Source organism: Oryctolagus cuniculus, chromosome 4 (assembly GCF_051225735.1).
Source record: "Oryctolagus cuniculus isolate XC-2025 breed Fujian yellow rabbit chromosome 4, ASM5122573v1, whole genome shotgun sequence".
Lineage (NCBI taxonomy): Eukaryota > Metazoa > Chordata > Mammalia > Lagomorpha > Leporidae > Oryctolagus > Oryctolagus cuniculus.
The window spans coordinates 96,279,239-96,304,825 of record NC_142870.1 but is presented as its reverse complement, the minus strand read 5'-3'; the positions used below and the strand labels follow the sequence as shown (position 1 = coordinate 96,304,825).

The 25,587-nt window shown below is 47.3% G+C and overlaps 1 protein-coding gene across 2 annotated transcripts; it reads right to left on the bottom strand.

Moving 5' to 3' along the window:
* Positions 1–1,945: 1,945 nt before the first annotated feature.
* Positions 1,946–25,587, bottom strand: KNG1 (kininogen 1). Of its 2 annotated transcripts, XM_008266577.5 has the most exons (11): positions 25,281–25,587; positions 22,248–22,358; positions 20,469–20,553; positions 16,739–16,911; positions 14,657–14,764; positions 11,142–11,226; positions 10,135–10,307; positions 7,100–7,207; positions 6,896–6,982; positions 4,169–4,246; positions 1,946–2,189 (listed from the first exon to the last, which is right to left on the bottom strand). In XM_008266577.5, the coding sequence occupies exons 1-11, from the start codon at positions 25,473–25,475 to the stop codon at positions 2,109–2,111; spliced, it is 1,284 nt and encodes a 427-aa protein (XP_008264799.3). In that variant the 5' UTR covers positions 25,476–25,587; the 3' UTR covers positions 1,946–2,108. The 2 variants fall into 2 exon arrangements, with proteins under 2 accessions (XP_008264799.3, XP_002716500.3); XM_002716454.6 differs by lacking the exon at positions 1,946–2,189 and having other exon boundaries at positions 2,272–4,246.

The following is a 25,587-nucleotide window of genomic DNA, read 5'->3' as shown; positions in this document are numbered from 1 at the left end:
GCATGGATGCGGGACAGACTGGAACGGGCTCACAAGCATGTGTCTTCTGGAGAGTTAAGGCTTTGGAACCAGGCTCAGAATCCGGCAATGGAGAGTGGGGTGAAAAGCCAGTGAGGGCCTCCTGCTTAAGGGGTGGGTCCTAGACAATGCAAGGAATGTGGGTTAGGTAATAGGCAGTCCCTGCACTGAAGATAAAGCTATGTGGGTCCAGAGCCGAGGTCATACACAGGGGTGTGCCTTTGGCTGGGGAGCAGAGGGAGGATGCAGGTAATTAAACAGTACTGGGTAACAGGGTGCATGAGTACCAGCGTTATCTAACAAAGGCCTGAAGGGGAGCTCCTCCCTGCTGCTGGGACAATGAGCATGCTGGGCTGTGTGCTAGCCCTGAGTGGTCACACATGGGCTGAAACGTGGTCATCTCCAACAGTACCCTGACCTCGGTCTCGTCTCACTGTCATCCACGCTGCCCAGAGCCTTAGGAACAACCTGTCTCAGGGACTCTTAGTCTGTCAAGGACTATAGAAGGGACTCCGCTGCCTGCTACAATTTCTGCTCCCCGCTGGGCCTGTCTGCCTCCCAGGCTGGCCCCGGCTTCTCTGCAACATCTCCTGCCATTGTTCAGGACTGCTGCCTGCTCCACAAAGCATCGGGGCTTCATTCATTCTCCAGCTGCTTTCGTCTTGATATCCCAAAGGGATGAGACTCTCTTTCAGGGAAAGGATTCATGTCTTTCAACATTTATTTCTTGTCTCAGAACCTGGTGCTAAGCAGATGGTAAATAGTGGATGGCCGCTGCTTGGCACGGTCATGGTTCACCCTGAGCAGGTCTCAGCAGCACAGGCCACGGGCGAGATTTAGGAGGGAGTTTTTGTATTGAGACAAGGATCCTCTTGGAGTTGGAAATTATCCTGGTATGTTTTTTGTGGTTACAGCATTGATAATAAAGCCTCAAAATGAATGGTGTAATGGGGTTCCAAAGGTCTGATTCGAATGCCAGTTCTGTCACTTACTGTGTGACCTCGGGCAGGGCCCTCTGAGCTGCAGTTTCCTCACTGTAAAGAAAGGGTAGATGTGAGGATTAAGTTTCGTGCCAAAGATAGATTGTCCAGCACAGTAAATGTCTATATATGGTACTCAATGAATTTTTTTTTGACAGGATGAGTGGACAGTGAGAGAGAGAGACAGTGAGAAAGGTCTTCCTTTGCCGTTGGTTCACCCTCCAATGGCCGCTGCAGCCGGCACACCACGCTGATCCGAAGGCAGAAGCCAGGTGCTTTTCCTGGTCTCCCATGGGGTGCAGGGCCCAAACACTTGGGCCATCCTCCACTGCACTCCCTGGCCACAGCAGAGAGCTGGCCTGGAAGAGGAGCGACCGGGACAGAATCCGGTGGCCCGACGGGGACTAGAACCTGGTGTGCCGGCGCCGCAAGGCGGAGGATTAGCCTATTGAGCCACGACGCCGGCAATAAATGTTTTTGTTATAGAAAATTTAAAAATTAAAAAGTTGAAAAATTTATTTTGTTGTTATTTTGTTGTTTGCTATTCTCTCCTTTACACTGATCAGAAAGATAATGTCAAATTTTCTTTAATGTTTTTAGGAGTTAGATATTTTCTGATCATGGGAAGTGGTAAACATCATATTAACAAATAAGATTTTTTTATAATTAACTGTATTATAACAAATCATAATAAACCAGCCAAGTTATTCTGAACTTTGGTCTGGGAATCAGAAGATGACAAAGGAGAGAGAGAGTCCTTGGATTAGTGGTGGACACGTGATGGGACCCATGATGAGGTCTTGGTGGCAAGGCCACCTAAGGGGTTGCTTCGTTGGGTAGATGGAGTGTCCCAGAGCTGGGGAGGAGCCTCTGTGACTCTCAGGCCAACTGCAGTTAGCCTCAGGGTGGGGACGGCTAAAAGAAAACTACTGTGAATTAAACAGGAGTGAGAATGTCAAATGGAACTTTATTTCACCCAGGAACAGAATGATCAAGATGGCCTTCTTCTCTATTTAAATGTTATCCCATCTTTCTTCTCGTCCTTGCACTCAAGGTTGCAGGCAGAGGTTGGTGGGCTATTGTGCCAGGCGTGAAGAATCTGCCCCCTGGTCAATAGACCTCAGTCTTGGGTGTTGGCTCTGCACCTGCCTTTGGGGGCCGGCCCAGGTACTCACAGGACTGTAGGTGCCTCTGTAAGTATAGTGAAACTCTATTAATCTGATGTCATCATTTGATTTTTCACAAAGTAAAGCAACCAGTTGACAAGGTGAGATTTCTTTTCCTGACATCATTGGTTCTTTATTTAAAAATACAGACCACATCTGAAATGAAGTAAAAACTCATACGCTTGAATGCATCCAACAAAAGGAAGTAGCTTTGACATCCACAGGTGCGTGTAGCAGTTTAAAGCCACATCTGGTCTCTCTATTATAGAAAATAATGGAAATACAGCATGGGTCATACAATATTTGCTTTTGTTGCGCTATAAGGCACTGAAAGAGGATTCTCTTTTGCAAAAGCCAATGGCCTTCAATGCCATAGCAGAAAGAAGATGTGATTATAAAGTGAGGCTAGAGAGCAGTTTTCTGACAAAATTTCTGAACAAAGTTTGCTTCATATTCTTTTGAATTGAATATCTTCAATATTCTCTTGTCAATTATATATATATATATAGGTTTCCTTGGCAAGTCTGTTTCTGTTTTCCATCCTGATGGTTCAACTCAGGACTTCTGCAAACTAAGGATTACTCAATCTAGCCTAGACAAAAAGTAAACAGAAAACTCCTATTTGAAAGTCCTGTTGCACAGAGTGGTTAATGAGTAAGCAGAGGATATTGACTTGGAGGAAACACTCTCACCTAGAAAAGGAATTATCAGAACAGCCTTGTCAAATGGGAGTACCTATTGGATATAATTAGCTCAGATTGGAAACAGAAAGACAATGAATGAATTTACTTCCCCCTTCCCTCCCTTTGGCCAGCCCATTGTCCTTGCTATACTGCTTTGGCATCTAGAAGTTCTTCTTGTGATGTTTACCCCATGAATAAGGCCAGCATTTGGTCTCTTGCCTGCTCTGATTTTCCATGCATGCAAGGACCAGGTGCTAGTTGATTTGGAACACCAGGAATCTGTGTGTGAAAATCATGACATGTTTTAAGATACGTGTTTGTTATCAGAGAAGCAGACTGCAGTAGGCCAAAAGGCACATGAGTTTGTGCATTTCCTGTGCTAGTTTAGAAAACCCACGAAGGAGTTAGAATAGTGTCATGTGGTTTTTTGTAGTCCATGGAGATTGACAGCGTCCCCATTGAGAGTCTCACTGCTTCCTTCTAGGCTATTCTGAGACATCATGGTTTTTGTGTTTTATATCAGGATACTTATGTTTGGACGATGAAGAAAGGGGATGATAAAACATTAAAGAAATATCCCTTGCTACACAAATTAATTAAGAGCTTCAGAGAGATCAAAATCATGAAATTCTTTTGTTTCTGTGGATGGACCTGCTCCATTAACTGGCTTCCAGGGTCGTCCAGGACATCTGGGGGACGTTGTTTCTGGGAAGTCAGATATCAGGTTAAAGGAAGGGATAGTTGGTTCTATCCGCACATCAGGGATCCAATCATCAGCACTCTCTGTGGGAGCTGGTGCTGTATTAGGCATCAGAGCGTCAATGAGATCAAAGTCCTCCAAGTCGGAGAAGGTGGCAGCTCTATCTGCCTGCACTAAGGCTGCTGGCCCTTCTGTCTTCTCTTGCATCTCTGCAGAGGCAGTACTTTCTTCAGATGAGCTTGCCAAGTGCTTTCCATGTTTTTTGTTTTTATTTTTATGTTTTCCATGGCCATGATCATGCTTATGCTTACGTCCATGGGCTAGGCCACGTCCCCCTTGATGTCCATGATCAGGGCCATGTCCCCCTTGAGGTTCAAGATCATAGTCAAGTTTCTGTTGATGTCCATAGCCAGGGCCATGTTGTTTTTTATGTCCATGGCCAAGGCCATGTCCTCTTTTGTACCCATGGCCTTGGTCATGCTCATGTTTATGGTCATGGTCAACGCTATGTCTTATTTGCTCTTCAAGGTGCCAGCCATGCCCATGAATGGATTCTTGTTCTTTCTCTGGGTCCTGCTCTTCATCTTGTACAGGTGTCATGGGAGTGTGGGGTACACTTACAGTTGTTCCTCCTTTTGTTCGCTCCGTAAGTACTGATCGGAAAGGCGAAAAACCTGGAGGTCTCTTCATCAGTGAGATCTAAACAGGAAATAGTAAGATGAAAATAGATTAACTGTGCAAACCACAGTCTCAGTGAAGAAAAAAAGAGACTGAGATCCGGCAGTGCTATCTTGGTTTACAAGGGGGAAGGTCTTTGCCAGATTTTAAGTACTGCATTAGTATTCCAGAATAGGTAATATTTGTCCTCTTTTGATTGACATTAAGATTTGTGGGCATTGATCATTAATACTCTAAAATAAGCTGCAGGGTTTTTGTTCCATCTGGGAAAGCTGATTGGTTCAACTACACACTCTCTAGTGGAGTGGAGAACGTTTGGCTCGTGGGCCATTCAAGCCCTGCAAAATTCTTTGGTCTGGCCCTGCCAAGGCAACTACAGGCAGAACTCAAAATTCAATAAATCTGCAGTAGGCTAAATTTTAAGTTGATAATTTTGTATGGCCCATGAATGATGCTATAAATATCCAAATGGCCCGTGGCAGGAAAAAGTTTCCCCATCCCTGTTAGAGTGTCACCAAGCTTGTAATGGTGCAAGTATGTGGCACACTATTCATTAATTGATACTACTTTTATCATCACCATTACTGTTTTATCCTGAAAGACTCTGAGTGGCTTTTTGCACTGAACACAAAGGGAGCAAATATTCCAGATTACTGTCTTGGGCCAAAACACGTTAGGACATGATAAAAGCTTGGCGTGCAGCCTTTGTGCACCATCTGTGTTAGGCTGCAGATACACCAGGCCTGACAAAAACCCAAATCAGAGAAGGAGAAGAGGCAACTTGCATCAAAGATAGGGATTTGTGGGTTACTTCCATCTACACTTCTACTACCAGAGCAAATGTCACAGTTGGAAGCAATGTTTGGTGGCACAAAGAACACAGCTCTGGAAACAAGCCAGACACTCCTTGTAACCATCGTCATGGTGAAAAGGGAGGGCATTGATTAGTTCTAGATTTGCATCCAAGTGCCACTGGTTTCATTTTTTCCCTTTATAAAATAGGAATAACCTCAGCTCCTGCCTATTAAGGTTATAAGGAAGACTAATGGAAAATGCGGACGAGATGCTTGGTAATCTTATTGTTATTCACTCTGAGAGTGCAGAGTCTGATTTTTAGGGTCTCATCTTTGACAATAGGGAAAGTGGTCCCTCCCAGGATTCTTTTCAGACTTAAAAAGAAGAGTAGGTGCCAGCATTTGGCACAGCAGTTACAATGCCCCTTTGGTTGTCCATCTCCCATATCAGAGTGCCTGCGTTGGAGTCTTGGTTCTGCTCCCAATTCCAGCTTCCTGCTAATGCACACTCTGAGAAGCAGCAAGCAATGGTTCAAGTAGTTGGAGCCCTGCCACTCATATGGGAGGCGTCGGCGCTGCCCAGTCTTGGCTGTTATGGGCATTTGAGGAAGTGACCTAGCGAATGGAAGATCTCTTGTCTGTATCTGCCCTTGTCTCTCTGACTTTCAAATAAAATGAAAGATTAATAAATTTTAAAAAATTGTAAACTAATGCTTCTCTACCTTGGATCACATGTATGGATCTCCAGCGTGGGGCAGGGAGATTTATTAAGATGAAGATTCTTATTCATTAGAACTGGAGTGGGGCTGAAAGTACATCCCTGACAAGCTCTCCAGAGGGCAGTGGAGAGATGTAGCTTGCCTCAGGCACACCTTGAGGGTATGTGGCAAGTGTTAATTCTCCCAAGCACTTCTCAAAGACAGCTTCCAGAAGCTTCCATGGGTTACTGATCTGTATGAGAAGTGATTGTGAGACTTGTTACTTTCACGTCTAACCATTAAAAAAAAAATCAGTGGAGAAATGTGAGATTTCACTCACTTAAAAATGATACTCCCTCAATTCCTTTCAGTAATGGCCCATTTTAACCCCAAAATATAATTACTCAGAATGAAGAGAATTGAACATCAAGCTGACTATAATAAGAATGCTGGCAGGTGCCATGGCTCAATAGGCTAATCCTCCACCTTGAGGCACCGGCACACCAGGTTCTAGTCCCTGTCAGGGCACTGGATTCTGTCCTGGTTGCCCCTCTTCCAGGCCAGCTCTCTGCTGTGGCCCGGGAGTGCAGTGGAGGATGGCCCAAGTCCTTGGGCCCTGCACCCGCATGGGAGACCAGGAGAAGCACCTGGCTCCTGGCTTCAGATCAGCGCGGTGTGCCGGCCGTAGCGCGCCACCGCGGCGGCCATTGGAGGGTGAACCAACAGCAAAAGGAAGACCGTTCTCTCTGTCTCTCTCTCTCTCTCACTGTCCACTCTGCCTGTCAAAAATTAAAAAAAAAAAAAAAAAAAAAAAAAAAGAATGCCATTCAGGGTCAGTGTCGTGATAAGGCAGGTTAAGCTACCAGCTGCAACACCAGCATTCCATATTGGACCACTGGTTTGAGTTCTGGCTGCTCTGCTTCAGATCCAGCTCCCCATTAATGTGCCTAGGAAAGGAGCAGATGATGACCAAGCCCAAGTACTTGGGCGACTGCCACCATGTGGGAGACCTTGATTGAATTCCTGGCTCCCGGCTTCAGGCTGACCCAATCCTGGCCCTTGTAGCCATTTGGGGAGTGAACCAGCAGATAAAAGATCTCTTTCTCTCTTTATCTTTGCCTCTATTGCTCTGCCTTCCAAATAAATAAAATAAATCTATTAGAAAAAAAGAATCCTACCATTCCTAGTGATTGACACTTGACAGTAGGGTAAATTTTTTTCTCCCAAGGTATCACGTAAACGTCAGCATTGCAGTGTAGACTTTGCTGTCCATGAAAACAGAAAAGAGAGATCACTGTTATTAGTGAGATACCGAAGCAAATAAGTCTTAACACATCAACTAGGTTTCCAGTGAAAAGGTGGGCAGCGGTGTTAGTACTCACACCAGGACTTTTGATCTCACAACTTTCCGTCAACTCTTCATTGCTTTCCTTGGAACATGAGGTCTCACTGGCTGTGAACTCAATAGCGAATTTCTGTCCAGCCACCACCTGGAAAATTAATTAGCACCAACTAAGTGCTTAATAAATGCATGTATACTAAATTACATGTATTTTTTTCTCTAACGAATTTTAAGGGAGAATCTTGAGATTTCAATTATACACTGACTTGGAGATTTGCGCACAAGAAGTGCAAATGCTTCACAACAAAACTTTCAGTTTGTATGCATATTTAAACTCCTTGGTAGGTGGGTGCTTCACCTTAAGGCTAGGAGCCCACATCTCGTAGTGAAGTGCCTGGGTTCGAGTCCCAGCTCTGGCTTCCTGCTGATGCAGACCTTGGAAGGCGGGGGTGATGTGAGTTATTGCCCCCAGGTTTGGCCGCCCCGGCCCAGACCTGCCTGTTGAGGGCATCTGGGGAGCGAACCAATGTCTGCAAGATTGCCCTCTGTCTCTCTGTGTTTCAAATGAATAACTAAGTAAATAAAAGCATAAAGGGATTCCATATGAAAGCAGAAATGAAACGTGAGAGGTGAAACTGACAGAAACAAGCCATGGTGAGTTTTCATCCCCATTAACTAATCATAGACAGGTCATGTGACTGCAATGAGGGGGTGACAGTAGGGTGGGCCCCAGTGGTAGAGAAATCAAAGTGTCCGTTTTGATCAGTATTGCTCTCTGTACATTTTTTATAACACGATTGGAACATAATATATACTCAATTGTATGGCTCCTTTTTAACACTGACTATGAAAATAGAATACATTTCCTATACTGAGATTTCTTCAAAAGGCACTTTAAAACTGCTGCCCAGGGGCCAGCATTGTGGTGCAGTGGGCTGAGCCTCTGGTTGTGACGCCGGCATCCCACATCAATGGTGGTTTGACGTGACTGCTCTGCTTCTGATCCAGCTCCCTGCTAATGCGCCTGGGAAAGCAGTAGATGGTCCAAGTCCTTGATCCCTGCCGTCCATGTGGGAGACCTGGTTAGAGTTCCTGTCACTTGGCTCTGGTCTGGCCCAGCCCTGGTTTTTGCAGCCATTTGGGGAGTGAACCAGCAAATAGAAGATTTCTCTCTCTCTCTCTCTGCAACTTCCCCTCTCTGTTGCTCTGCTTTTAAGTAAATAAATAAATATTTACTAAACAATGGCTACTTAATGCTCCGCTATAAGGCTATGCCATGTTATTGATGATTTCGACAGTTTGCTATTTTTTGCTCTTTCATTAAAACTGCAGTGAATATATTTGTATATGTAGACTCATATTTTCGATTCTTCAAAATTCAATTACTGAGTCAAAAGTTTGAGCCTGGGGCGGCTACTGTGGCATAGCAAGTAAAGCCACCCCCTGCAGTGCCGACATCCCATATGGGCGCTGGTTTGAGTCCCGGCTGCTCCACTTCTGATCCAGCTCTTTGCTATGGCCTGGGAAGGCAGTAGAAGATGGTCTAAGACCTTGGGCCCCTTCATCCCCGTGGGAGACCTGGAAGAAGCTCCTGGCTCCTGACTCCTGATCAGTGCAGCTCTGGCCCTTGCAGCCAATGGGGGAGTGAACCAGCGGATGGAAGACCTCTCTCTCTCTCTCTCTTTCTGCCTCTCCTTCTCTCTGTGTGTAACTCTTTCAAATAAATAAATAAAAATCTGCTCTAACAGTTGGATTCTATTTTGGTTACTTCTCTTTAGCTTGTCTTCAGGGAAGCCCAATTGGAGTCCCTGTTACAGGCATCCAGCCACTAACAAATACGTTAGTCCCAGACCTCTGCTGGTGGCAGGGAGTTAGGCTCTTCAAATCCAGCCACTCATTTTACAAATGAGGCCAGGGAGCTGAAAAGGCTTCAGGTACCACCCCGGCTCCCCCAGGACGTGCTTGGCTGGTACTGTGGTAGAGCAGGGTCTCCAGACTCCCAGAAGAGGGCGCTGCTAACCCTCTGTTGACAGGGCATGGAGGGAGAGATGCTGCCCCAGAGGGTGCGGTCTCTTCTTTAACCAAAACACAGCGTTTATTTACATTTAATTGATGTTCTCTCGTGTCACATTCCCCCTAGCGATGTGGCATCGAGGTCTGCATCCAGGATACCGCATCACACGTGGCCGTCCTGTCTCCCTAAGTGCCTCTTGGCTGCAACCGTTTCTCCGCTATTCCTTGCTACTCACGACTTTGACAATTTGGACAAGTACCCCGATCTTTCACAGGGTAGTCCCTCAGCTGGGGTTCGAATGTCATTTAAAAACACAAGCTCAACCATAAGAATTTCAACATGGAGACAACAGACCATTAAACCAAAGGCAGAGATCTTCCGGGCGAATGCGTGTGTGCAGCTGCCCAGGGCTCAGCTTTCGGTGTGCTGCGGTTTCTAGGATTGTGGAGGTGCTGATGTCACTGCAACACTGTGGAGGGGCTGCCTGTGAAACACCCAGAGGTGCAGAGGTGGCAGTAGGGGGGTGACCTCCCTGCAGATGTTCCTGACCCAGCCTTGCAGGCTCTGACCTGCGCAGAGTGCTTTGACAGAGTGTGCCAACACCTGAGGGTGCGTTTCTAAGAAGAAAGGGAACTGCAGGCAGAGGGAGCTGGGGGAGAAATGCCACGGAGAAAAGTGTGGAGAGATGAACTGATGAACTGACTGACGTGGCTAAGCCCACAGCACTGGGTGATACTATGATGGGAGATGAGATTTATTGATTATGTAGTGCTTGCTAGTATTCACACAGCATTTCAGAAGTTGTGAAGTCATTTGGCACACATTACCTTTGCTATTCCTCACCCCAGTCCTTCGCAGAGAGTAAGCAGAGAGCATGGCCTAAGAGGCTTGTCCACGATCACACACCAAGCACGCAGCAAGCTGGGGACTGGAAATTCAAATCTACCAAATCCCGAGCCCAGACACACGGTTTCCCAATCCTGAGCCGGGATCAGTGACACAATCAGAAGCAACGTGCACCCAGGCTACAGCGTCACTGCTTTCGCTCACCACATACAGACCTGGACAGTTGCTCTTTTCACGGTGTCAATCTTGAAGAAGAAAGTTTCATTATTCTCTGCGTTGAGCTTTGCCACGGAATGCGTCAGCACCTCCTTGAGCATGGGGCTGTCAACAGGTAGTTCACGGGGGCAGCCGGCGCATATCTTGGTAGGTGGTTGGACAAAATCCTCCCCTGAAAGAGTGAGATCTGAAGTAAGTGTGCACACCAAAAGGGCAGCCTGGCCTAACACCTGTCCTGCACAAGATCCAGCCTGCGTGTTAATAGAGTGCTGCGTGGTAGCCTAGCCCACTCTTGAGTGCGTGAAGGTTGTCTGGATGACCTTCATCACTTGACTCTCTTCCCGTTGGCACACCGGAGGGAAACACCTTCAATCCAAAGTGTTAATGATTCAGTCAATACTATATTACTTTTTTCCTGACCTTGCACTTTTGATGGAAACTAAAAGCAATGCTTAAATTAAAGGAATTACTTTCTAATGGGAAATTTTTAAGTCCTGGTAAAGACACCTTCAGTAAAGCTGCTTCTTCTTCTTATGGAATATATACAATGTGAGAAAAGCCAGCTCTTGTTACAATACTGAAGTGATTGGAAACTCATACTAACTTCCTTTCCTCCCATTGGAACTTTCCAGGAGAGAGAGAGAGAGAGAAACCCCTTGTACTTGAAAGTGTTTTATTCTGGTGGTTAAAATGGGATACATTTCTCTCTAACTTTTAATCACCCCACTGAAGGACAACTTATACACAGGAAGATCAGCTGGCTTTGAACTCCAAGGCCAGCCTTGCCCAGAGGACATAAAACTTTCCTTCCGTCACCACATCCCCTCTGGCCACTCCTGAGCAGTTTCAGCTGCACCTGCTGCAGCCCAGCCAGGCAGGGAAGGTGCCCAGTGTTCTCGGCAGGGGCTGTGGATTACATAGACTTTGCGGCATGTCAGTTTCCACGAAAAGATGCAGCCGTTTGGGCACTGTTCTGCCAGTGCGGTGCCAGCGTGTCAGGCCTCACCTGGGAAGAGCTCGCAGTTCTGGGAGAAGGAAGCTATTCTTAGCTGAGGGTCCACGTACGCATTATCTCTGCACTCACCAATATCCTGATGTTTAAAAAGCATATACATATATGAATTAAAAATACGTTTGAGACTCTAAATGGCTGTACAATTTATAAATAGGATATCTACTTCCCACATTATTGCCTAGGAAAAAAAATAACCAAAACTTAGTCCTACTGCAAAAGACAGAATGAACAACAGGTAATAACATCAAAACCAACATCCATAGACACAAATACAGATTTATTCAGAAAACGTGAAATAAGATGACAAGAAGACCTTGTACAGAAATAGTAACTATTAAAGATACTGGGTAAAATTTTCTTTCAAAAATGTAGAACTTTCAGGTTAAGTTCAAAATAATATCAATCTGTATCAGCTTCAAGAATCATACCTTATAATAAAAAAGGTAATATGGTTTAAAAATAAAGGATTAGCAAAGATATGTAGGGCAATATAAAGGAAAAAGGAGCCAGAGTATGATCAATATTGGACAACGTAAGATTCAGTGTAACAAAAACTCATAAAGGCAGTAAAAAGATTATTTTCTAAGATATAGACTAGAAGGCAGAAATCTAAATAAAACAGAAAATGTTAGGTATATGAATAGAAATAGATATAAATAATTGTGGAGGAGAAGCAATGTACAACCATAAATCTAAAACAGGGCAAATGGATAAAAAATAAGATCATAGAAGACTTGCGTAACCACAAAGATTGATTTATTTTCATTTGATACTGTGAGACCTGAGCCTGGATCAAGGTGTAACTATTTTAAATTAGGCCTCCATCTTGTAACTTGGGCCTGACCAGGCCCTGAACCCTAAGCCAGAAGCTCCTAAAAGTAAATAAATGAACTCCCCTTGCAATAAACTCTCCTAGCAACAGCCAATTAGCAGATAACAGAGAAATACCTAGAGTTCCTGGTGTCTTCTCAGGGCAGATAAGGTCATTAATAGCTTCCTGAGACCCTGCAGTTCGGCAGGTACACCCCAGCAGCTCGGACCCTGTGCTTCGGCCAATCAATTCAAAAGGCGTCAACCCCAAAGCCATCCAACCACCTTTAGCAGGTCCGTTCCCGCCACTGGATGCACTAATCAATTCTAGGAGATGTCCTTTTGAATTTCCCGCGGGATGAGATGATTTGCTAAATGGTACCATGATGTATAGAATGTCTCTGAAAACCCTATAAAAACCCTGTTAACTGAAGGGTCGGGGCTCTCAATTCAGACCTGCTGCATTGGTGTTGATTGAGAGTCCAGGCCCGGACCTGCAATAAAACTCTCATGCGCTTTACAGCGGTATCGGCTCCTTGGTGGTCTTTGGGGACAACTGAACTGGGCATAACAACGCATGGATTTTGAATGATACTTTTGTAAATATCAGGCAAATATTTTTAGTTGCTTTTACACTAGGTTATAAAAAGGTTCCATAAGTTTTGCAAAGCAGAAATAACATAGGTCACATTTTTGGACAACTTCAAAAAAGGGAAAACAAGATCCCTAAAAATTAGCACCATAAGCTGAAACAAACAAAGCACTGTACTTGGAAACATAAACACACTGGCCTGAAAAGTTAGGGTCTTCTTTGGATAAGGAAGAAATGAAAAAGCAACAAAGATGGGAATTCCATTTCACCTGCAGAAGAGCCTTCGGAGTCGACGCATGGAGTCACGTGATGTCACAATTTGAGAAATGAAGCAACAACAACAAAAAAAACCAAACACCCCAAAAAACCCCAAACCTAGGTGACTGTTTCAAGAAATTGGGAAAAAAATAGACAAGGAAGACAAGAAGGAAGAAACAATGAAGACAGAAGCAGAACTGGTGAAATGGAAAACAGAGAGCACTAGTTTTAATAAAAATATCCAGATGCACTTTCTTGGAGTAAGAGAAAATAATCAAATGTATAAAAAGGCAACGAGCAACACATACAAAGAAATATAAAACTGTGAGAGAATATTATGAACAAGTGTTTGTAATTTAAATCCCATGAAACAGATACTTCTCTGGAAAATTATGAATGCTCAACACTGACTTAAGATCAAGAAGAAAACTTGAAAGGACCAATGGACAAGAGGAGTCAGCAAATGCTATCATAACTCTCAATTTGTATCACTTCTTAACTACAGACTTTTTTCTTTTAAAAGATGTATTTATTTATTTGAAGTCAGAGTTATAGAAAGAAAGGGTTGGGAAAGAGAGAGAGAGAGAGAGAGAGAGAGAGAGATCTTCTATCCCCTGGTCCAGATTGAAGCCAGGAGCCAGAAGCTTCATCCAGGTCTCCTCTTGTGGGTGGCAGAGGCCCAAGCAATTGGGCCATCTTCTGTTGCTTTTCCCAGGCCATTAACAGGGAGCTGGATTGGAAGTGGAGTGGCTGGGACTTGAGCCGGCACCCATATGGGATGCCGGCATTGCAGGTGGTGGCTTAACTTACTATGCCATAGCTCCGGCCCCTACACAGATATATTTTTTTTTTTTTTGACAGGCAGAGTGGACAGTGAGAGAGAGAGACAGAGAGAAAGGTCTTCCTTTGCCGTTGGTTCACCCTCCAATGGCCGCCGCTGCAGCCGGCGCACCGCGCTGATCCGATGGCAGGAGCCAGGATCCAGGTGCTTTTCCTGGTCTCCCATGGGGTGCAGGGCCCAAGCACCTGGGCCATCCTCCACTGCACTCCCTGGCCATAGCAGAGAGCTGGCCTGGAAGAGGGGCAACCGGGACAGAATCCGGCGCCCTGACCGGGACTAGAACCCGGTGTGCCGGCACCGCAAGGTGGAGGATTAGCCTATTGAGCCACGGCGCCGGCCTTACACAGATATTTTTTAAAAATTTAGAGTGGCCAGCGTTGTGGTGTAGCAGATAAAGCCACTGTTGTTCCACTTCTATACAGCTCCTTATTAATGCACCTGGGAGAGCAGTGGACTATGGCCCAAGTCCTTGGGCCACCTGGGCGACCTGGAAGAAGCTCCTGGCTCCTGGCTATGGACTGGCTCAGCTCCAGCCGATACAGCCATTTGGGGAGTGAACCAGTGGATGGAAGACTTCTCTCTCTGCCTCTGCCTCTCTGTAACTCTGCCTTGCAAATAAAATAAATAAATCTTAAAAAAAAAAAAAGCTTGAAGTGAGGAATTATGCCAAGTAAAGCTGGGGACAGCCATGAGGGCACTGAGTACCTGGGGAAGAAAAGAAGGTAGGACAGTGTGACACGAAGACCACCTTGACAATGCCGTCAGTGCCTCTGAGGCCCCGGCAGCCCCCGATTGTTCTGTAAACACGCATTGCTGGCCAGGCAGACTCTTTCAGCAGTGGGTAAGGCAGTGACTTGAGCTGCAGGAATTCTGAGTGATTGTGACCATGAATCACTGGATGTCAGCTAAGATTGTAGGGATAAGACTGTCCCGTATCTTTCCCATGCCTGTAAATCCTGCAAGCAGAATGCTAAGAGCTTTACACTTAAACTTTTGCCTACTTACGCCATTCAAAAGGGACTTGCAGTCTGGAGTCAAGAAGAGAAAGTTCTCCTTGGAGCAATTAGTCTGTGCAATTGTATAGGTAATTTGAAAGTTCCATCCAGCCACCACCTGAAACAATTTTGGGTTGAGGAGTTAGAGGGCAGTTTGAACATTATTCACTATGTGATGTAAATGGTATGCATTTAAGACACTGCCTGGCATGCACATGTTCAAGAAATAGCAACTTTTATAATTCCTAGGCAACAGCTATTACTGAATAAGTACTGAGGACCCTGAGATACTCACATTCCCCACACAACACACACACCCACCCACATACCATCCATCCGTAAATAAAATGTAATATATAGATGGAGTTACCATATCCGTAAGTGCAGCCTAACAATAGTTCCTAACCAGGCTGCAGAGAGAAAAATTGTTATTGAATTTCATGAAATAATAGTGCTCTTCTAAGGACAGAAAACTCCGGAACTGGAGTGGCCTTTCCCAAGGGATTCTGAGGTTCTCAATCTCCTAGGTGGTAAGATCTCTCCAGCTTCCTGGTACCTGGATAGGAATGGAACTGAGTAATACCTGCAGGTCGCACAAAGACATGTTGTAAGATCTTTTTTAACAAATGTGAAATATATACTTTTGTTAGTTTATTTTTATTTATTTGAGAGAGAGATAGAGAGAGAATATTCCATCTACTGGTTCACTCCCTAAATCCCTAATTGTCCACAATAGCCAAATCAAGGAGCCTGGAACTCCATCCGGGTCTCCCATGTGAGTGGCAGGGACCCCAGTACTGGAGCTGTCATCTGCTGCCCCCTAGTGTGCATTATCAGGAAGCTGGGTCAAAGGCAGGGGTGGGACTCCATCCCAGGTACTCAAATACAGGATGCTGACATCCCACGTGGCGGCTTAACCCATGGTGCCTCGCCCTATATGGCGTTTTAATTACAGGGAAGGTTACTGACCAAAATGAGTCACTTGTAACAAGATGCAATACAAAGCACCCAGCCAACTATCAGAAAAGATTTGGGCTGGCGCCGCGGCTCACTAGGCTAATCCTCCGCCTTGAGGCGCCGGCACACCAGGTTCTAGTCCCGGTCGGGGCGCTGGATTCTGTCCCGGTTGCCCCTCTTCCAGGCCAGCCCTCTGCTGTGGCCAGGGAGTGCAGTGGAGGATGGCCCAGGTGCTTGGGCCCTGCACCCCATGGGAGACCAGGAGGAAGCACCTGGCTCCAGGCTTTGGATCAGCGCAGCGCTGGCCACAGTGCGCCGGCCATAGCAGCCTTTTGGAGGGGGTGAACCAACAGAAAGGAAGACCTTTCTCTCTGTCTCTGTCTCTCTCACTGTCCACTCTGCACTCCCGGGCCACAGCAGAGAGCTGGCCTGGAAGAGGGGCAACCAGGACAGAATCCGGCGCCACGACCGGGACTAGAACCCAGTGTGCCGGCGCCTCAAGGTGGATTAGCCTATTGAGCTGCAGTGGCGGCCTACATAGTTCTCTTAAAACTGTAAAGCCAGGACCCAGCGCTGTGGCTCAGAGGGTTAAGGACGAGCGCTGGCATCCATTGCAGCTCCCTGCTAATGCACCTGGGAAAGCTGAGGAAGATAGCCCAAATCCCTGGGTCCCTGCACACACGTGGGAGACCTGCAAGAAGCCCCTGACTCCTGACTCCAACCCATTATTGCAGTCAGTTGGGGAGTGAAACAGTGGAAGGAAAATCTCTCTCTCTCTCTGTAATTCTGCCTTTTGAGTAAATAAATCTTTAAAACAAAGCAAAACAAAACAAAAGACTGTAAAGCCAGAATGATTTTCCATTTCCCCATGGGTAGGACAAACGTGTAACACTAATGCCCATTTGCTTGCTGAGAGCAAATGGCAAAGGAAGTGGATCTGATCATCTCCCTTCCCCCCTGCATGTAGCGACATCCTACTCACTTTGCTCCACTGCTGGAAACGTAAAAACCCAGAGCCTCTGGCTGCCAGCCACGCAATCGTGGCTGCTGGTTTACTTTAGGTAATGAAACCCTAAGCAGAAAGATCTAACATTTTTATACTACATTGTGTAACATGGAAGATTAAAGAACAAACCTGTCGTTGGGCCCCTTTTACTTCTTTAAGAGCAAACAGGTAGGAATGGTCGGTGCGGTTGTTAAAATGTTGAACGGCATGGCTCAGAATGGGCTCCAGGTCAGGGCTCTTGGTTGACACAGGGTGCACGCAGCCCAGGCAGTTATACTGAGCTGTCACCACGGGGCCCTCGGCTTACAGAGAGCAAGAAAAGGGCCGCGTTAATGACAGAAACATTGCTTGAAACAAAGAAGACCGTTTAGAAAGCCTTGATAAATAAAGTTCCCAGTAAATCCTAGTATGCGTTAGGAACAAAGAGAATACAAGACTTTTGCAGAGAGGGGAAAAAAACTATCATTCACTCAAGGGCATCTTATAGGCACTATATCGTGCATAACTATTTTAACTTTTTTTAAGAGTAAATTTTGATTAAGAAGTCATGTATGAATTCATCATCTTTTTAAAAAATTCAATTTACAGTTCTTATTTACATTTCAGTGATAGGGAAAGCTCCTTGAAGCCAAGCTCGGGGCTTCACCTTTTTTGTCTTAACTCAGCCTGAGGAGCATGTATGTTGCACCGGCTGTCACATACTAGGCTCCTCAGGGACATTAATGTGTTAGTGCTGGTCACTGCTGTAAAGGAGATGACATGTGGGAGAGTCAGAGCTGTAGGCAGATCATCTCAATGTGAGGGCTTGGGAGGCAGGAGCCCAAGAGCAGGGTCCGGGAAGATGCCTGGGCTAAGGACGGAGGTGACCTGAGGCGTCCCAGTAGGGGTGAGGGCACAGGGCATGGGGGGACTAAGTGCATGGCTCCTGCTGAGGCGGATGAGAGACATAGCAGCATGGGATGTGGCATGCATACATTTCCCCCGAATTTCAAGTGTGCGGTAGGGGAGGGGTCATCAGTGTGTAAAAGGTGGGCAAAGAGGACCCCGTGCACTGGCGCCTACCTTCACCGTCCAGGCCAGGGGGTTACTGACCCTATTCGGAGGTTACTAACGCAGTTCAAAGGGGTGTGGGCTCCTTGATGAAGCTGATGAAAGCCGGAGCCCCCTCCCCAGGCAGCCACACACACCCTTGCAAATGCAGAGTAGGAGCCCCTGAAGTGGATGGAGAGTGGGGTGCTGTAAGAATGGGCAACCCCTGAAGGCTTTCCGAGAAGATCATGCAAAGGATTTGAAAGGGAGCTGTCCGACGTCACCCACGAACGTTCACTGGTCATTGGTCGGTGTGGCAAACGCCATGAAGAGGGGGAGGTAGCTGCAGGAGTCCAAGACTTCCTCCCCCAGGCGCTGCCCTGCCTGTAGCCGCGCCTGCGCGCCGGGAGCCAGACGCAATCAGGCCAACAGCTGAACCGCGCTGCCCCTTGATTCTTAGCAGCTCAACCCAATCTCCCCGCGACTGTTTCTGGCATTTCTCTCCATCAAGATGGGGGGCAGGGAAACTCTTGCAGGGCGAATACGTGCAACTTTGCCCTTCCTCTCCTTTCTGAAGTTCTGGTGAATCAGGGTAGTGGTTGATGCTAAAGACTGGAGGCGAGTTCCACGGGTTCCAAAAGTAGAATTACTGAGCACAAAAGATGAGCACAAGAGGCGGCAGGGGAGACGGAGAGAAGGCGGGGTGGGGTGGGGGGCTGTTTGCCGCGCCTCAGAGCCAGCTTGTGCGGAGATTTGACGGGGACGAGCGGAAGAGAAAGAGCAACCACAGGAGGGTGAGGGTGAGGAGAGTAGGAAAGATGCTCACTCAGTTTTGCCGGGTGACAGAATGATTTTCCACCCTACCGCCACTTTTCTAAACATTGTTTAATGATTGAAGATTTTAAACTACTAGAGATTTCGTTTCTGTTTGGGGCTGTTTCCCTTGGAATGCCACTTCCTGCAGGAATCAGAAGTCCAGGGATAGAATTTTTGTGGGTTCCATCCAGATCGCTAGGGCTGTTGTTCACAACTGCTGCGATGGCAGTGTTCCACAGGGAGGCTGAGCTGTCCCACCCTCGCCTGCTCCAGCTCTGTCTTGCAGAAGGCCAATTCCAGGAAGGCTTTTGTGATTCACATCACCTAGGTGTGCCCGCTCCTCTGTACCCGGCATCGCCCCCGTACTAGGAAAGAAGCTAGTAGGAGGTGCACCTCTTGATCTGTTGCCCCGTAATTATAGTCTTAAGGAATTTTGTTTATTGAGGAGTCACACTCCCACCTCCACTACTTACTGGCTGTGGGATCTTGGGTAAGTTTCCTATCTGCTCTGGGCTTCAGCGTCCTCTTTTATAAAATGAGGATATTGGTTTCTACCTCTTGGAGTTGAAGTGAGGGTTAAACAGGTTAAGGCATGTTAAATGTTTAGAACTATAGCTGCCACAGAAGGACTCCATAATGTCGCTATTTGTTTTATTCTGTTGATCATCAATATATTATTATGATTAGTAGGCATTGTGCCTTTGACCCTCCCCTCAAAGAAAACAAAACTTCGCCTTGACTAAACCTGAGTTGATAATAACCTGCAGATAAACAGGAGGCAGCTTACTGGATTAAGAAGACAACTCAATGGCTAACTTTTCATTAAGACGTTGCGAGTCCTGGGGTCGGCATTTGGCCTAGTGGTTAAGCTAAGCCAGTTAGGGTCCCATATTTGAGTGCCTGGGTTCAATGTTCTGGTTCTGGTTCCTGACTCCAGCTTCCTGCTACAGCACACCCTGAGAGGCAGCAGGTGATGGCTCCAATCGTTGTGTTTCTGCCATTCACCTGGGAGACCTGGACTGAATTTCTAGCTCCTGGTCCTGATCTGATCAAACATCAGCAGACGCAGGCATCTGGGGAGTGAACCAGCCATTGGGAGTTTTTTGTCTGTCTGCCTCACAAATAGATAGTTTTTAAAAAATTAAAACAAGGAAGTTGCAAGTCCCTATCCAGCCATGGCTGGTTTGAGGAACCTGGCACAGCTGGCAATGGTACCCTCACCCTCACCTTCACCTTGGTGAAGCTCACATCCCCTGCTGGAGTTCAATCTCCACCCACAATTGCACATGGACTGCAAGCAACACGCGTGAGAACCTGGTGGGCACTCGTGCCAGCTCCCTTTTAGATATTCCAGAATGTCTCTGAAGCTTACTATGGATGACTTTCCTGGAAGTGAGCCCGCTTCAACCTGTAACTCCTCGCTCTTTGGAGAGCCAGGGTTTCGGTCAGGAGATCGTCTTGCTCCTGGATTAGCCAGTTGAGCCTTATCCCTCTGTGCTCACGGCTCACACGGTTGCCTGTGTGTTTGCACTGGCCTCTGTGCCATGTGCCAGACAGGAACCCTCCCATTCCACCTCATTTCAGTCTCATGGCCATCCGGGAAGTGGAAAGTCCAGCCAGCTCCCTTGTCTGCACGAGACAAAGGGAAGCCAAGAAGGCGAAGAGCTCTGAACGATTCCAGGTCGGGTCTGAGCTTAGTCTGTGCTTCCCAACAGGGTCCCACCACCAACTGAGGGCAGGTCTTGAGTCTTCTCACTCTTAGGCAGGGCCCTGGCACACACCCGATGCAATGCGGCCCACTAAAGAGGATAATTCTGAGAGCGGATGTCTGGCCCAACTCTGGTACTCTGGCATTTCACCCCACCCATGCCCACGTGCCCCCCTCTGCTGCCAGTGGCATTGCTCCTGCCCGCTCTGGGAGGGGAGAGGGTCCAGTCTGGGCTGTGCAGCTGGTGCACAGCAATGGTTCACCCCACCCCACCCCCCAGGGCAGTGCCGTGGGTATATCAGTTACCTGGGGTAATCTGGCAGGTCTGTGTCGCCACAGAGAATTTCCCATTGCTCCTCTTCCCCACGGTCGCTGTGCACTCTCCTGTGGCCTACGAAGAACAGAAAGGGAGCATTCACCCTAATCTGTCGCGTGGAGGGGCCCACCCAGGACTCTGCTAAACAGGGCTTTCTCTAGGAAACACGGACACCTACAGATTTGCCCGTATTTTTTCCTAAGAGAGTTTTGACCCTCGAGAACGCGACAACGCGTGCTTTTGTAGCCTAACGATGATTCTGCACAAGTCACTGAGATCCGTGAGCGGTGGGTTTCCAAGCTTGTCTTTGTTTCCAGCCCTGCGGAGCCCTCTTTTTCACCAGGTGTTCCATACACAGTACCTTAGAACCAGCCTGCTTAGAACCGTCTCCCGACTCACCTCTCCATTTCCCTGGATGAATGCGATTCTCACGAAGCTCAGTTTAACTCACGAGAAAGAGCAAAGACTTGATGCCCACGTGTCTTCTAGTCCCTGCCTGGCCACTGGCTAGCGGTCACTGCCATCAGGTACCGTTGTGTCTCGGAGTCTCAGGTTCCCCTTCTTGTAGGAGACACGCCACGTCTGTCTCACAGGCTGCGTGAGCAATAAACATGCAGACGCAATGGAAGTGCCTAACAGAGGCTCGTCCCAGGAGGCACTGGCTGGGTGGCAGCTGTTTGCCGTGTTGAACAGTGGCTTTTGTTGTGTCTTGCCTCGCCATTCTTCAGCCACATCCACAGGTTCTCAGGCTCTCTATATCTCCACAGCCTTCGGAGGCAGGCCGGGCATGGCCCAGCAGCCTCCTGTCCCCACTTTCCAGAGGAGATCATTGAGGGCTCCTAATTCAGAGCCCACTTGGAACTGCACTGACGGCTATGCTTAATCCACCTGCAGGCTGCAGGCCATCCGACATCTGAGAGGTCAGCCCACTGGCTGAGGAAGAGGTTTGCGCTGCGGCTATCTCCCGAACAGCCGTGCTGTGCCAGGCAGCAGTTAGGGGTTTGGTTGGGATGGCCTATTATTTACAAGATCATTTACCAAGTTACCTCCTTTCATTCTCTAGCAACCTCGAAGAGTCAATTCCACCTCCCTTTTGCAAGGGAGAACACCATTTCAGAGAGGTCAGCCAACCTGCCTGCGGGCACCAGCTCATTGGAAAGCAGGTGGGTGCACATTTGTTTTCAGGACTGCGATGGCAGCCCTCACACTCTTCCCTCACCAGCCCTTCAGCTCCCACGTGTTGCTCCGTTGTTCTCCCGAGGCTGACCCTTGATCATGTACTGGCTGGTCACTAGAGCCCCCTTCTCATGGGTAGGCTTTCTCTCTTTTTTTATTTTTTTATTTTTCTATTTTTTATCTTTTTGACAGGCAGAGTGGACAGTGAGAGAGAGAGACAGAGAGAAAGGTCTTCCTTTGCCGCTGGTTCACCCTCCAATGGCCGCCGCGGCCAGCGCACCACGCTGATCCGATGGCAGGAGCCAGGTGCTTCTCCTGGTCTCCCATGGGGTGCAGGGCCCAAGTACTTGGGCCATCCTCCACTGTACTCCCTGGCCACAGCAGAGAGCTGGCCTGGAAGAGGGGCAACCGGGACAGAATCCGGCGCCCCGACCGGGACTAGAACTCGGTGTGCCGGCGCCGCTAGGCGGAGGATTAGCCTAGTGAGCCGCGGCGCCGGCCATCTCTCTCTCTCTAACTTCTGGTTTCTCCATGATTTTTTTTTTTTTTTTTTGACTGTGCAAGCAAAACAGTTTAGCAGGTGCGACACTTACGGCTTCCAGAGCGTCCTTGTAGTTACAATCCTGCCAAGTTTTGTCACTTTGAACTGGACAGTCGCCCTCCTTGATTTGGTACTCTAAGGAATAAAATACGTCTGTGCCAACCTGAAAAAGAAACCAGAGAGGGTTATGGTGCATTCAGCTCCCCGGGGGGCAGCCCCCCAAGTGGGTCCTGGTGTGGTCAGGAGGACTGATGTACATGTGAGCCAGGGACAGCAAAGCCTTCCTTAGAATTACAAGGATTTGCTAATGCGTACTTACGTGGAAGAAGGTACATCAAATATTATACATTTATGTTCAGAGGTTACAAGGAAACATCCATAGAATTAGCCCATTTTTGAAGATTGTTTTATATGTCCACGGATGAAGATACTTCAAAAAGTTTATAGGAAAATGGAATGAAAGCTAAGTTTATTTGCACCAAACACACTTTTGAAATTCATGCATAGTTTTTCATTATATGCATTGTCCACAACTTTCTGCAGATCCCTTGTATGCCTTTAAAAAGGCTAGAAAGCAGGCAGGATCTGTGGCACAGGGGGTTAGGCTGTTGCTTGTGACGCCTGTTTGAATCCCTACTGCTCTGCTTCCAAGCCAGCTCTCTGCTAATGCACCTGGGAAAGCAAAGAAAGATGGTTCAAGTGCTTGGGCCCTTGCTACCCACGTGGGAGACGCAGATGGAATTCTGGGTCCTACTTTTTTTTTTTTGATCTGGCCCAAACCCAGCTGATGTGGCCATTTGAAGAGTGAATCAGCAGACGGAAGCTTACTCTCTCTCTCTCTCTCTCTCTGTCACTCTGCCTTTCAAATAAATAAGTCTTTAAAAAGATACAAAGATTAGAAAGATATGTAGCAAACTGTTAAAATGCATGTCTCTCAGTGAGGAGCTTATAATTATCTTTCCCTTTCATCTTTAAACAAACATTCCTGCATCGTCTGACATTTTTTTTCTAATGCACATGAATTCCTTTTGAAAATTTAAAAAACCAAGCAAGGCACCTTATTTAAAAAAGAAATGTGAACAGCTATCTTTGGATGGTGGGGTTAATTTGGGGGTAATTTTAGCATTTTTATTTGTTTTGTTATCTAATTTTTCTTCTTTTAATATTAAATAGATGTATCGAGATACAATTCACCCACTCATATATCTACACTTCAATGTCCTTTAGTATTCTTAGAAGCATTTTATCAGCCCTGAAAGAAACCCTGTGCCCACCAGCAGTTACTCCCATAAAAATTCCTCCTCGCCTCTAGCCCCTGGCAACCAGTAACCCACTTTCTCACTCTGTGTCTGCCTGTGCCGGGCCCTTGCTTCCAATTTGAGTCTATGTGTTTTTGCTGCCAAAGCAAGCACTTGGCCACTCGCTATCAGTGGGCCGTGCCGCTGCTCACTGTGTCTGGCTTCTCTCATTTTGCATGCTGTGTTAAAGCTAGCCATGTGGTAGGGTGCATTTAGTATTTCATTCCTTTTATGGTTGGTCTACTGTTGTTTCACAGAACACTTTTCTTTCAGTACAAAGGTGCTGCGTTAGGTGGGCTTTCAGATCTAAGGGACCCGGAGCGTGATATCCTCCAGCCTCTGTTCGTAGCTGACAGCAGGGACGCCCCCGGAGGGCGGGGTTCAGGAGCAGAGCCGGCTGCAGCCTGCTTGGTCATTAGGAGAAGACAGTCACCCAAGACAGTCTCCAAGGTGCCTTCCGCTTTGGCGATTCGGACCTGTGACACGAGGTGGCAGGCACTGCCTGCACTTGGCAAAGTGAAAATAAAAGGACGGTGCAAACATTTCAGAGCAAACTCTACAAACATCAACCAGGGAAGACACGAGAGGCAGACTGTGGTGTCGGGAGCTCCGCACACATCTGCACCGGACTGGCGCGATTCTACTTTCAGGAAAAAACAAACAAAAAAAACCCCCAACCTTCCCACTGTGGTTTTCTTCTTTAACTTTGTGACGTCACATGGTTGGACTTTTTTTCCCCCTCACTGGAGTTACCAGTTGCTTAACTACCCCAGACACATAGTTTTTTATATGAAACTTATTTAAATAAATCCGTGAAAGTTTACTTCTTTGGATCACACACCCTGCCAGGATTTGTCTGCTACCCAAGTGCAGTGCAGTGATTAAAAAATATTACAGGGGCCGGTGCTGTGGCATAGTGGGTAAAGCTGCCGCCTGCAATGCTGGCATCCCATATGGGCGCCGGTTCGAGACCCGGCTGATCCACTTCTGATCCAGCTCTCTGTTGTGGCCTAGGAAATCAGTAGAAGGTGGCCCAAGTCTTTGGGCCCCTGCACACACATGAGAGACCCGGAGGAAGCTCCTGGCTCCTGGCTTTGGATCAGTTCAGCTCTGGCCATTGCGGCCAATTGGGGAGTGAACCAGCGGATGGAAAACCTCTCTCTCTCTCTCTCTCTCTCTCTCTCTCTCTCTCTCTCTCTCTTTCTCTCTCCTTTCTCTGTGTAACTCTGACTTTCAAATAAATCTTTAAAAAAACATTACAAACCAGCTAAATCACGACTGTTAGCCTGGACACCTTCATGCATCTGGACTTCGCAGTAGGTATCTTGTCTAAGCAGTAGACCCAGGCTTATCTCGGTCCAGCCTCCGCTTGAACAGATCTTTTAAGGGCTCCATCTCACTTAGAGCCCACAGGGCTTTCTATTTTCATACAGTCCCAGAGACCCAGTGGATTCTCTTGCTGCAGCCTCCCTGGGTTCCTGAATTCTCCCGCTTTGCAGAGCCCCTTTCCGATCACTCCACCTCCTTTTGTTTCATTTCACCCTAGATTTTGTTCTCAGAGCAACTGAAGGCCAACCTAGGTGGTCCAAGGACGAGTCACACCCTGCCTTCCTTCCCAGGCCAGAGAGTGGAGCTGATCTTTTCCAAGAGCTGTGAGACTCTACCTTTAATATTAGCGGTGTGTGTGTGTGTGTGTGTGTGTGTGTGTGTGTGTAGGGGCAGGTGCCTGGTCTCTGAGTGTCAGCACAAATCCCAAATGCTTCCAAGGCGAAACACAGCCCACTTACCGTCTTCGTGACCTCCGTTACGCGGTGCAACACGAACTGGTTGCCACTTTTGTTTCTATCATTGTATTTGTTCAGAGCAGCATCCACAGCCTTAAACACATCCTCATCATTGCAGTCAATTTTCTCAGAGAGCGGTTCCTGGGTTCCGCCGGGCAGCAGCCTGGAGCAGAGGAAAAGGATGGCAATCAGTCTCATGATTTACCATCCGTCCTCTCCTTCACCGAGAGTCCGGGGCCCACTCGGATGCTGATTTCAACAGTCCCCAGCCTCTGTCTCTTCTGTCGTCTTCTCTTCTACCTCTACACTC

Excerpts from the sequence above, each read along its gene's own strand:
- KNG1 (XM_002716454.6), bottom strand. The coding sequence starts at position 25,475 with ATGAGACTGATTGCCATCCTTTTCCTCTGCTCCAGGCTGCTGCCCGGC. Across the intron at positions 16,912-20,468 it reads GACCTGCCAGATTACCCCAG|CCGAGGGCCCCGTGGTGACA; the intron begins GTAACTGATATA and ends GCTCTCTGTAAG. Across the intron at positions 11,227-14,656 it reads GCAAGTCCCTTTTGAATGGC|GATATTGGTGAGTGCAGAGA; the intron begins GTAAGTAGGCAA and ends TTTAAACATCAG.